The following is a 12,284-nucleotide window of genomic DNA, read 5'->3' as shown; positions in this document are numbered from 1 at the left end:
GCATCTTTTCATGTGTGTGCTAGCCATTAATACTTCACACCTAAAAGGTGTGTTTTCCCTACCCTCTTTGCTCCCATACCATCTTTAGAGAGTCCATGAGATGTTACAGTAACAACTAAGAGTGTTTCGTGGCTCTGCCACATGTTGGCAGAATTATTTCCAGAACAGTTACTCAGCATCTCCACCAGAGCGTGAGTCCTTGCTGTGCTCTTGCTTTAGTTTCATTTTTCAGTTTTGCTTAGTTAAGGGATAAAATTTAACTGTTTTTGCTCTGAGATTTGTTGATTACTAGTGATACTGATTTTTTTCTATGTTATATGGCTTTTGTGAATTTTGTTACACGTTTATCTTTGATGTATACGTTTTCTTAAGATTTACATGAGGTTTCTACATATTAAAAATCAAGCTCATAGCATCCACTGTAGAAATTTTTCTACATGTGTTTGCCCCTGTGTTTTGAATGTGTGACACGTTTTAATTACAAACCTAAAGACCTTAATTTTTATATAATCAAATCTGATAGATCTAAGGATTTTGGGTCAGTTCTAATAAAGTAATTTCTTTTCTGTCAGTTTGGTAAAACAGTAAGTTGAGGATTGGGGCGATAACTGGTTCTGTGCTTTTTCTCTTTTGGCCTCTGTTTAGTCGTGTGGACTCACTGTAGTTTGAATTCTTTCTTACTCGTTGTTAACGTTTGGTTAGTGCTGCGATGGGGACGGTCTTCCCTCACCCAGCGTATTGCAGTGTCCCCTTCTTGCTTATTATTTATCGGGGTCTTACACATTACACGCTTTGGGGTTTTGCAGATTTAAGATTCACAGTTTCCCCTGCTCTCAGCTGACCCCAGGCTCTGTCACTCAGTAATCTGTAGTGTGGCGGAGGCTGCAGTGTCGCCTGCCGCCAAGCTTGCCACAGGAACTGATCGTGTCAGCTCAGAGGGGCCCGTTAGACAGGCGGGCACCCGCATCTCAGCGCAGCTTTGTTTTCCTCTGTCGTCGCGTACACAGTAACTCTAGAAGTGATAAAAGCTGTTTCTTTGTGAAATACGGGCCCGAAAAGAAACCCAACTGCTAGTGCTGGTGATGGAAGTGAAGAGAAAACTGAAGAGGTCTAAGAAAGTGATGGTTCTTAGTGAGAAAATAGATGTTTTGGATAAATTAAAGTGGTTTTGCAGATTCAGGTAAGTTGGTGGTTGGTTAATGTTGCTACAGGATTGATGTAAGTAGTTTATGTTTTGAGTGCTAGAATTTATTTTTACAACTTTAAAAATGACTAGTAATGTCCTTTTCGAAGCACTGAGGATTTGAAGATATCATCTATACTGGGTTGACTAAAGTTAAATCCTTCGTTAGTCCTTAAAAACTTGAGGATTTGGGGAAATCTTGATGGTCATGCAGTATATAATGTTTATAATACTGGGCTATTTTAGTCCCGTATTTCTGCTCTTGTGGCACCACAGCACTTTTAAATAGTTCTCACGTTTGTGACTGTACTCACATCGTTCCACTGGCCTCTAATATTGGTCTTTCTCTCCTCCCCCCAAATCACGCTCTTTTTAACATACCGTGTTAACAATATGGTGTTACTAAGTTAAAAAGATCTTGTTGGTAGTTTGAGGTTGTGTTGGTTACATGATAACTTGAGAGAGGCCTTTTAAAATACCTATTTTTTCCTATTTGGAAACTGTAATTAGTCAAAATAGTCAAGAATAATTGTACATATCTGTTATGAAATTCAGCAAGCTTTTTGAATATTTATATGAACTGAGATTTATATTAGATACTGGGTATGGACAAGAATAAAGATCGTTTCTTAAGGAACTCTCAGTCTAGGAGAAAGAAAGATCCTGTACATCAGTAATTATAGAAAGTATGAAACGTGTCCGCACAGGGAGCTCTGGGAGCACAAAGACCGGGCCTCCTGGAAGGGTGTGATAGAGGAAGGCTCCCGGAGAGGTGCGGAGTGAGCTGATGACTTGTTCTTTGCTCATTTCATAGGGTCAAGTCGTCTCCCAGCATACCACTGAAAATCTGGTCGTTGCTTGTATATTGTAAGGCAATTACCTTGATCTTTTCCAGCCAATTTAAAGAACTTACTATCTGCTTTATTTTAGCTGGTGTCTTTGGATTTTCATTTCAGTCTTCTTGCTTCTTCCAAATAATGTCTCTTTCTAATAATTTGTTATTTATTATAAGAATATCTGAAGTGATATTATGTAATTGTGATCTTGACTTTCATATCTGGCTTCTAAATTCAGAGAGATTGCCTAAGAGCTTTGAGTAAAATGCTGGTTTCAGGCTTAAGGATGAAATTGACACTTGATCTGTTTTAAGGAAGAATTCTGTGTGTATATTAGGAATATTGACTCAGATGCCCTTTTATAGTTTATTTAAATAACATATTGATTTTTCTTTTTTATCCTATTGGTGTAATAGCTTTGTATTTCTGAAAGAAACTCCTTGGTCATGGGGTTGTTACTATTTTAATGTATTAGCTGAAATTTGTTTTTCCTGTGTTTTGTCATTTTGTACATGCATTTATAAAAAAAGATTGGTAGCCTTTTGTGATATCTTTAACTGGTTGGAGAATCAGATTATATTTCCTTTAAGGCAGCATAATTCATAATTCTTTACCTGAGCCTAGGGTTGATTTATGAAAGTGTAAATGAATCTGTTTGTTATCACTGTACTTTGTGGTTATGGAACAGAGACAACAAAAGTCTGAATGCAAATTATAACCCAGTTTTTTCAAGTTGCATCAAACTGTCCTTGAGAAAGGGATTGTATTTTGTGATCCATTCCTTACCTTTTATCCCTTTCATTTAAAAAGGAGTACTTAGTTTTTTTAAGTTTTTAAAACTGATTCTGCATGAGAACTTTTCATCTCTGTGAAAAAGTGACATAGTGCTTTTTTGGTATCCTTCATTGTACATACAGAATTTTTTAAAATATTATTGCTGATTTTGTATGGTAAAAGTAGTTTTCACTGGCGTATATTTTAAATATGACTAGCCACTTGTGAGAATTCACAGAACTATTAATAGAATTTAGCTGAAAATAGACATTTCTATTACGATGGTTGCAAAATTGAGATTATAGTTGTTGATACTAAAGCCATCACAGCAGTCAGTTGACCTAATAAAAATAGCATGAAAAATGTATGTAACGTTTAATATATGCGATGTAAATCAAATTAGACTTATTCAGCATAGCGATATTAACTAGTAAATCTCTTAGATTGACATCACTAGATAAACTGCTACAATTTACAGGAATGAATAATCTCTTACATGGGAGGACAGAGTATTTGAAAACTTTATAACTTCAATCTATGCCAGTTTCAGAGAAGGAATGGAATACACCTTGAGCTAAAAGGAAAAGGAAGAAGCACACCGACTGGTGTGAATGATGGAGCAGCGGGGTTTAGTTACCGTGGTCGTGAAGGAGGGGACTGTGGGTGCTCCTGTGGCCCCCACGCTGGGGAGCGGCTGGGTGTCGTCTTGTTGGCCTCTCGTGCCGCTAACTACTCCTGAAAGGTGAGGGTTAGGGTTAGCCGTACCTTGAAGTACAGTTCAGTTGTTCATAACTTACCTCTTACAAATCAGTTTCTTGTTTTTCATAAATATACATGTGGTCTTTCCTGATGCTTATTTCTAGAGCTGGGAGAATCTTGTTTATAAAAGACATTTTACTTCATATTATTCTCAGAAAATAAGTGATACAGTAATTATTTGTGAGATATATCAGCCATCTTTTTAAGAGCAAAAATATCATTGTAAAATGTTACTTTCTTATTAAAATCTGAGAAAAAAACAGATGAAAAAGTACAAATCCAAAAATCCATAAAGTGAAGGATGAAAGCTAGGAGTTGGTGCTGAATGTCTGTTAATAAATTAAGTCTAGGTTGAGGTAATTACAGAAATTAAAGTCTCATAATGCTTTGATGGGATAATACAAGAAATACACTGATTTAGTGATGATGAGCTGACACTGAACTCCCAGGGCGTGCCAGGAGCCCCGAGGGAGCGGAGGAGGTTGGGGGCTGCTGTCAGTGCAGATGCAGTTTCGGGCCTGCTCATCCACCACCCCCCATTGTTTCAGCACTATCAACAGTGTATTTCTTAAATCATTTTACAATTTAAAGGTTTTAAATTCACAGTTTGTAAAAACAGCTTAAGAGCTGTATTAAAGTTATTTAATATTATACTTTTTAAGAATGTAAGAGGCACTTTCAATCTGTGATTTTATTACAAAGGTTTTATATGCAAGCATTTATGAATCTAGCTTTGAAGCATGGATCTTGCCGGTGTTTTCTGTAAAATTAAAATATTAGGAGAACAATGATAAACTTACTGCAGACATTTTCTTCTTTCAGCTGCTTTTCTAACTCAAACGGTATGTCTTGACGACACGACAGTAAAATTTGAAATATGGGATACGGCTGGCCAAGAGCGGTACCACAGCCTGGCGCCCATGTACTACAGAGGCGCCCAGGCCGCCATAGTCGTGTACGACATCACGAACGAGGTGAGTAGAGGTGCATTCTGCACTGAAACTTGTTTGAATCTCCGTTTTCTAGTATTCAGAATTTCAGTTACAGAAGAGATTTTTTTAAAGCTTTGTTAGCCAAGTATGACATTTCTGCCAAAGCAGAAATAGAAATAGCTTTTATGAAATAGAAAAGCTGATTTTAAAAAACATGAAAGTGTCTCAGTAATACAATAGTCCTAAGAATCTTTCCAAGAGTCACATTGGACAGTCTTTAAAGCCTCATCTCACAAAGACGCTCCTTATTCTTTGAGCCTGTGCCAAATAGCTGTTTCTTTGTTCCCAGGAGTCCTTTGCCAGAGCCAAAAACTGGGTTAAAGAGCTTCAGAGGCAAGCCAGTCCTAACATTGTAATAGCTTTATCAGGAAACAAGGCCGATCTGGCAAATAAAAGAGCTGTCGACTTTCAGGTATGCTGAATTTAACTTGTGGGTGCATATTTTTCTTCTGTGTCCACACTTGAATTTTAGAACTGTACAAATGATAGAGAATTTTAGACCAACGGTGTGTGGTGTGCTTCATAATTAGACATGTGGTATACTGTGTAATTAAATCTCATGGTGGTAAGATCTCAGACTCACAGACTGACCTAAAGAATGAACTTAATGGTTACGGGGCAGTAGGGGAGGAATAGTGAGTTGGGGATGGACAGGTACACACTGCTGTGTCTAAAAATGGATAACCAACAAGGACGTACTGTGTGGCATACACTGCTCCATGTAACAACTTAAATGGGAAAAGAATCTGAAAAAGAACGGATACATGTATATCCATGTAGCTGAATCACTTTGCTGTCTACCTGAAACTAGCACAGCATTTTTAATCAACTATATTCCAGTATAAAATTTTTTAAAAAAGAAAATTTACATATATCCAAGAATCTTCACACATATGTGTAAAGAAACTCACAATAAAGAATTTTAAAATATCTTTATTTAATTGTAATATATAAGCTGATTCAAAGATTTTTGTTGACCTTGAACAGTTACAAAAGAAGTAATTTGTTCACAAACAGTATGGAAGTATATAAAGGAAAAAATGATTGCCTCCTACCCTAATCCCTCCAACCCTCATATACACTTCAGTATCCTTCCTAACTTTTAAAAAACTTACGTATATATGTATCAGCACACATAATGCATGCCCACATAGTCACATGCACCTGTGTAGTTGTTCTTAAGAGGGTCTTCAAAAATAAAAGTTTTTTAAAAATCCAGTTTGCATGTTTTCTAATATATCTAATTAAGAATGTTCCTTGCTGCAAAAGTCATTTAAAATAAAGCAGCTGTCTCTAGTTAGACGTTTTTAGAATCTCCCATCCTCTCGCTCTTTAGCTTCTCTACCAGAGAAGTGTGGTCACTAAGTGCATATATGATCAGTGATGGGATAATTTTCTTATTTGGTGTTGGAGTGATTCACATGGGAGAAAGAGCACTGGTTCTTGCTCCGTTAGGTAGTGACTGAGCGTGCGCACGTGTGGCTTCCCTTAATTCTGTAACAACCCTGTGAGGTATGGTGTCATCTGCTGCTCTTTCTGAGATCGTCACCTCCTCAGCACAGAGGCGCAGGCAGAGCAGTCACATTAGAGTCAGAAGTGGCCCTGTCACATAGCATTTCAAAGGAGCTTCATTGTATTTTTTTTATCAAATTGGAAAGATGACTGATGGTTCTTCACAACAACTATGAGGCTCAAAAACAATAACACAAGTAAACGGTAAAGCATGGCACTGTGAAGTAGTAACAAGATTTTCAAAGATGACTCATGACACACTCAAAATAGTGCTTGTGGAAGTCATCCAGGATTAAAGAAATACAGGGTACCATTTAGCGGTGGAAGTCAGTGTTCAATATTGGGTTTCCCTTTGTCTTCATTGCATATAATGAGCATAAGTAAAATGAAATTGCCATAGAGATCAAAGAGAGTTTTACGGTATTTAGAACAGAATGGCCTCCCCTTTCTCCCAGAGAAGGAAATGGCAACCCGCTCCAGTGTTCTTGCTTGCAAAGTCCCATGGACGGAGGAGCCTGGCGGGCTACAGTCCAGGGGGTGGCAAAGAGTCAAACGCCGCTCAGTGACGACACTACCACCTCCCTCAGACTCGTCATCTGAGAGCAGGTTTCATGGGAGACCAGATGAAGTAGGCTGGGATGGTGGGAGAAGTTAAGGCAGGAAAAGGAAATTATAACTGCAGTACCCTTACCTTTGTTTCAGCTATAAGTAATTGCTTATTATACAGTTGTACTAAGGAAGCCTGTTTTTTTATTTTTTTATTTTTATTTTTTTTCTGTTTTTTTAAATAACAAAAATAAGGGAGGTATAGCAATAGTATGTGTAAAAGTATCTCATTTATCTCATTTTTTGTTACGCAAACAGGAGGCACAGTCCTATGCGGATGATAACAGTTTATTATTTATGGAGACATCAGCTAAAACATCAATGAATGTAAATGAAATATTCATGGCAATAGGTAAGATTAGCTTTTTTTGCACACAGTAAATATAGTTAAAACAAGTTATACTGGGGGCATATTTGGTTTGACAGTCTTCTTTTTGTAAAAAAAAAAAAAAAAAAATTCTTTTTTTTTTTTTATGATTATACTACTATGCTAGATTTTTTCCATGAAGCATTACTTTGTTAGGCATATTGTTAAATTTGAAAACTTATTACCGTTAGGTTACAGTGCTTTCAGTTTAGTTAAGGTTCTTCTAGGTAAGTTGAAACCCTGAACTTTGAGCAGGTAGATTTTCTGAAGATTTCACTGAAAATTTTGGACAAATACATTTTTGTATTAGGTTATATTATAACTTTTATATAAAAGAGGGATAAGCTCAGTAGTGTTTTCAGTGCAACATACAGTCTTAATGAGCTTTTTCTCACTGATCATTAACTCCTCTCTCCTTTGCCCTAAACAGAGCATTGTTTTTATTTTTCAAGTTCTTTTTAAATCATTGATTACTGACAGGTATAACACTGATAAGTACATTGTACATACAGATTGACAAATTGTTTTAATGCAAATTCTTTAACAGAGAACATTTCAAAGCTTTGAGGCACAGAGGCCAGGAAGGAGAGCAGAATAGCGCCCACGGTCTCTGTCGCCTCCGTGGCGTCGCCTCCGTGGCGTCTGGCCCTGCAGTGCGCCCTTGGCTTTCCTCTGAGAGCTGTCAGTAATGATATGCGCTCTTGTGCAGTTGTTGACTATAGGTGATGAAGTTTAGTGGGAATAAGGAAGCTTCCCTTATTTGTAACAACAATTAAAATATTTTTATTGACCCTTGCCTTCTGGTATGGGGCTTCGCTGGTAGCTCAGCTGGTAAAGAATCTGCCTGCAGTGCAGGAGACCCAGGCTCGATCCCTGGGTCAGGAAGATCCTCTGGAGAAGGGAATGACAACCCACTCCAGCCTTCTTGCCTGGAGAGAATCCCATGGACAGAGGAGCCTGGAGGGCTGCAGTCGTGGGGTCACAGAGAGTCGCACACAACTGGGTAACTGACACCACCCCGCCTGCTGGTGGTTTGAAGGCACAAGCTCTCTGGGAAGGGCGCCCACAGTCTGCTGCCGAGCACGCATGCCATCCTACGGCAGCTCTGTACACAGCAGTGATTATCGCCTGGGGTGTCTACATCCTGGATCCCTAATTTTCTCTGGTATTGAAGTCATAAATTAACCAGTTAACAGCTGATTGAGAGGCTAAAGAAAACCCAGTGAGAGCCACTATGCTGTCACACTCTCTTCCTAGATGAGGGAGTTTAATGGTGGCTTCATTTAGTAAAACCTTGCCTATTTGCTATGTAAAATATTTTCCTGAGAAACTCAGGGTTGCAGGTTGTTAGGGAAATACTAGCATAGTTAAGAGGGATTATGTGACAGTATATCCTTTTTTCTTTTTTAATAAATGAAACAAATCACACCCAAAAGCACATCTGAAAAGTTAATAACAGGAAATTAAGAGATGATGTGCCCCTCCAATCAGGCTGAACTTTAAACGTTTCTTTCTGATGCTATTAAAACTCCACCAGATGGGCTTTATTTAATTTGTACCTTTTATTCAGGCTTGCTAATAAGGTTATTATTTTTTTTTCAGTCAGAAAGTAGTCTGTGTATTAGAGCTTTTGTTTACATTTCTGAAATTAGAATTTTTTTCCCTTGAAAGAAACTCCCAAGTGTAAATTGAATTGTGATCTCTCCATTTGTCCCTTAAATAAATCACACAATGAACTCATATTTGCGCTTTTCATGACTTGAGGCCTGGCGTGCTGGGATTCATGGGGTCGCAAAGAGTCGGACACGACTGAGTGACTGATCTGACTTACCAAGTAGAGTACACTTGTTTAGTGGGAGAGTCTACAATAAATTTATCATCTGCTTTTAATGTGATAAGGTCTTCAGTGGTTTTTTTCATTATACATCTTTCTTAACTTCATTCAGGATTTTTACCTTCTTACAATCCTAATCGATTCAGGGTCATATTGGTGAGCTGCAGCACTCAATAAGATAGGAGACTACTTCTTTTGAGACTCCCCAAAGATATGTTTTAGATTATCTTAACACAATAAAAATTAACCAGTATAAGTTAAAGTTTCCTCATTCCAGCTTATGTCTTTCAGCCCCTTATTCACTTAGATCTAATTACAAAAAGCCCTTGCTGCTGCTGCTCAGTCGCTTCAGTCGTGTCCGACTCCATGTGACCCCATAGACGGCAGCCCACCAGGCTCCCCCGTCCCTGAGATTCTCCAGGCAAGAACACTGGAGTGGGTTGCCATTGCCTTCTCCAATGCGTGAAAGTGAAGTCTCAGTCATGTCCGACTCTTCATGACCCCATGGACTGCAGCCTTCCAGGCTCCTCCATCCATGGGATTTTCCAGGCCAAGTACTGGAGTAGGGTGCCATTGCCTTCTCTGAAAAGCCCTTGCAGAAGTATGCTGAAGGGAGAAATGATCATTCAGTCTAAAACAACTTGTTGCTAATTATGATGAAGTTTGTAACGTCAGCCTCCCCTTTGTCCTCGCGGGGCTTTGTTTGTAAATACATTGACTGGAAATGCAACCTTTTGCTAACCATCCACCCTGCCACTCCTGGAGCCATTGCTAGAGAAGTGTGGCCCACGGGATTCTAAAGATGGTTAGTGCTGTTGTGAAATGTTACAACAAAGGGTGAAAGGCCCAGGACACACCTAGGCATTTACATTTCCAAGTAGAGCCTGTTTGGCTTTTGTGTGACCCAAGCCATGGCTCAGGCTGAACTGGATTCTTGCCAAGGTGGGCCATCCCTGAGGCGACAGGAACGGTCAGTGCTCTTAGAGGTGCTTCATAAATCCCAGCATGCGAGGATCCTTGAGACCCAAGCCGACTGCTTCTGGCAGGTAGTTTCTCATCAGTGGGACCCACACTGCGGAGAATTAGCAAAGCTGACGCTACATGTAACTGCAGTTGTGGGGTTTGTCCAAATGTGGCCAGCCATGCTTTTCTGGCTCAACATTGGAAAATGGTTTTTTGAGATAGTACCTTCAGAATCAAGTCCATTTATATCAGGCAGAGCTATTGATGAATCAGATTAGGATTCTTTATCAGCCACAAGATAAAATAAGCCAGAGGATAACCGTTGGAAGGTAGAAGGTATATAAGCGAGGAAGAAAATAGGAGACTCAGTCTCCTATGATTTAGGGTAATAATTTGCTCAGTAGCGGACACATTCTACTGAGCGGACAGTGTTTTCTGTCCTGACTTGTTCTGGAAAGTGTGTGGCTGTCCAGAGAGTGCCGACGGGCGGAGCTGAGCTTGTCTGTTTTGGGTTTTGGCTGCCTCATGCGGCTTGTGGGATCTTAGTTCTGCAGCCAGGAATCAAATCCGTGCCCCTGCATTGGGAGCTCGGAATCTTAACCACTGGACCCCCAAGGAAGTCCTGGAGCTGAGCTTCTTGGTTATGAACATGGTGGCTGCTATTATCTTTATAACTTCAGATTTCCTTTAAATAACAGGAGTACTAGTGATTACGAGGAGAAGGAAATGGCACCCCACTCCAGAGTTCTTGCCTGGAGAATCCCAGGGACGGGGGAGCCTGGCGGGCTGCCGTCCATGGGGTCGCACAGAGTCGGACACGACTGAAGCGACTCAGCAGCAGCAGCAATTATGAAATAAAGTATAACCTTTTCTAGCATTGTGAAATGAATCTATATAAACAGTTAAATACAGCTATTCTGATTGTGTTTGATAATTTATCCCTCAGCTAAAAAGTTGCCAAAGAGCGAACCACAGAATCCGGGAGCACATTCTACCAGAGGAAGAGGAGTAGACCTCACCGAGCCCACGCAGCCCGCCAGGGGTCAGTGCTGTAGTAACTAGCCCTCCCGCGTGAACTCCCGAGTGTTCTTCTGCTTCCCAACTGTTAGTAAGAGTGGGATTGGAGCATTTAACCAGCCCAGTATGACTTCCAAAAAGAAGAGACTTAACAATAGTCAAGTTTCTAATACAGAATTATTTTCAGTGTTTTGACCCTAATCTTTAGCGGCATGCGTGCGGCCCTCTGAACGTGTCTCGGCAGTGGTGGCGGGGAGCCGTGTGCACGGCTGTCTCCTTGGGAAGTTAGCGGGGCTCACTGCTCTTCTCCAGGGATGTAGACAAATGACTCTGAACCCACAGTGAACCAGCCAGTTCTGTGAAAAAAATTTGGAACTTACTCATTTGGGCTTTTCAGAAAAAACTTCTGCTCTGGAAGGAGGTTCTAAAGATATTTATGCTTAGCTGCCATATCCAGGCAACCTGTAATTTCTCTTAGTGTCCTTATTTAAAGTATACATTCCACATTTTAACAAATTCGCCACAAGGAAACAGTCCCACATCTTCAGTGGGAAAAGATGAACGTTAGTGGCATCTAAATTACAGCTGATCCTGTTGTTTTTAAAATGGAATAAAGTGCATCTTAAAGGATAGTGTTCCCTTCAAATATGTGAGTTCTTCAGCAAAAAGGAAACAAACCAGGTGTCTGTGATTTCTGTGTAATCACTGCTGGCCATCACATAGGTCTTGTTTGGGTGTAGGGAGGGGCCTTTGTGCCCTTTGGACATAAGTATAGTCAGTGCACTAACAATTATGTACATTCAAGCTTGATTATTTTAAATCCGCTCTTCAGCTGCGCTGTAAATAGGGTTCTGCATTGTAGTCTCCATGTATGTTTATTACTTTTCGGTAATATTTAAGAGTTGCTTAAAAGTATACAAAATGTACAGTTACTAAAACAGCTAATTTTTTCCTTTTCTCCCCCTTTGAAAGGAAGGGGCTTCAATTGTTCCTACCTGGCTAGAACCATTATAAAAAATGTACCAGTAATTTGTAACATAAGTATTGGATATGTTAGTAGCAATCTTGCAGCCTTGTTTTCCAAAGTTCATTTTATTTTGATCAGTATATTGCACTAACTGTTTTAGGCATTTTCATTATATGAAATCTACCCTGTGTCAGAGATGATTTAATCTATTTAAGTGTTGAACTGCTAGCGGAACTTGTACACTTACAGTAATTCAGAATTAGTAAGGAGAACAGTTCACCAGTGTTTAGTTTTATATTGAGGTGCTCAGGTTGGAATAAAGTGGTATTAAAAAGCAAGTACTGGTTCTTCTCTTTTTTCACATGAACATATACAAATGGCATTGTGTTACCTGAAATCTGCTTTTATATTTTCTTTACTGCATTCTTAAAAATGGATGCATTGTTCTGGTACCTGGTTCCCTGAAGAACTGTC

At 39.4% G+C, this 12,284-nt stretch overlaps 1 protein-coding gene across 2 annotated transcripts in view; it reads left to right on the top strand.

Annotated features, from left to right (window-relative positions):
• Nucleotides 1–12,148, top strand: part of RAB5A (RAB5A, member RAS oncogene family) — a 33,479-nt gene extending 21,331 nt beyond the window's left edge. For both annotated transcript variants that reach the window (XM_070376957.1, XM_070376947.1), the window contains exons 3-6: nt 4,375–4,526; nt 4,834–4,956; nt 6,921–7,014; nt 10,773–12,148. In XM_070376957.1, the coding sequence (XP_070233058.1) occupies nt 4,375–4,526; nt 4,834–4,956; nt 6,921–7,014; nt 10,773–10,888 (485 nt within the window). In that variant the 3' untranslated portion in view covers nt 10,889–12,148. The remainder of the gene's footprint in view (nt 1–4,374; nt 4,527–4,833; nt 4,957–6,920; nt 7,015–10,772) is intronic.
• Nucleotides 12,149–12,284: the final 136 nt, after the last annotated feature.

Source organism: Bos mutus, chromosome 1, assembly GCF_027580195.1.
Source record: "Bos mutus isolate GX-2022 chromosome 1, NWIPB_WYAK_1.1, whole genome shotgun sequence".
Taxonomy (NCBI): domain Eukaryota; kingdom Metazoa; phylum Chordata; class Mammalia; order Artiodactyla; family Bovidae; genus Bos; species Bos mutus.
This window is presented reverse-complemented; position numbering and strand designations above follow the sequence as displayed.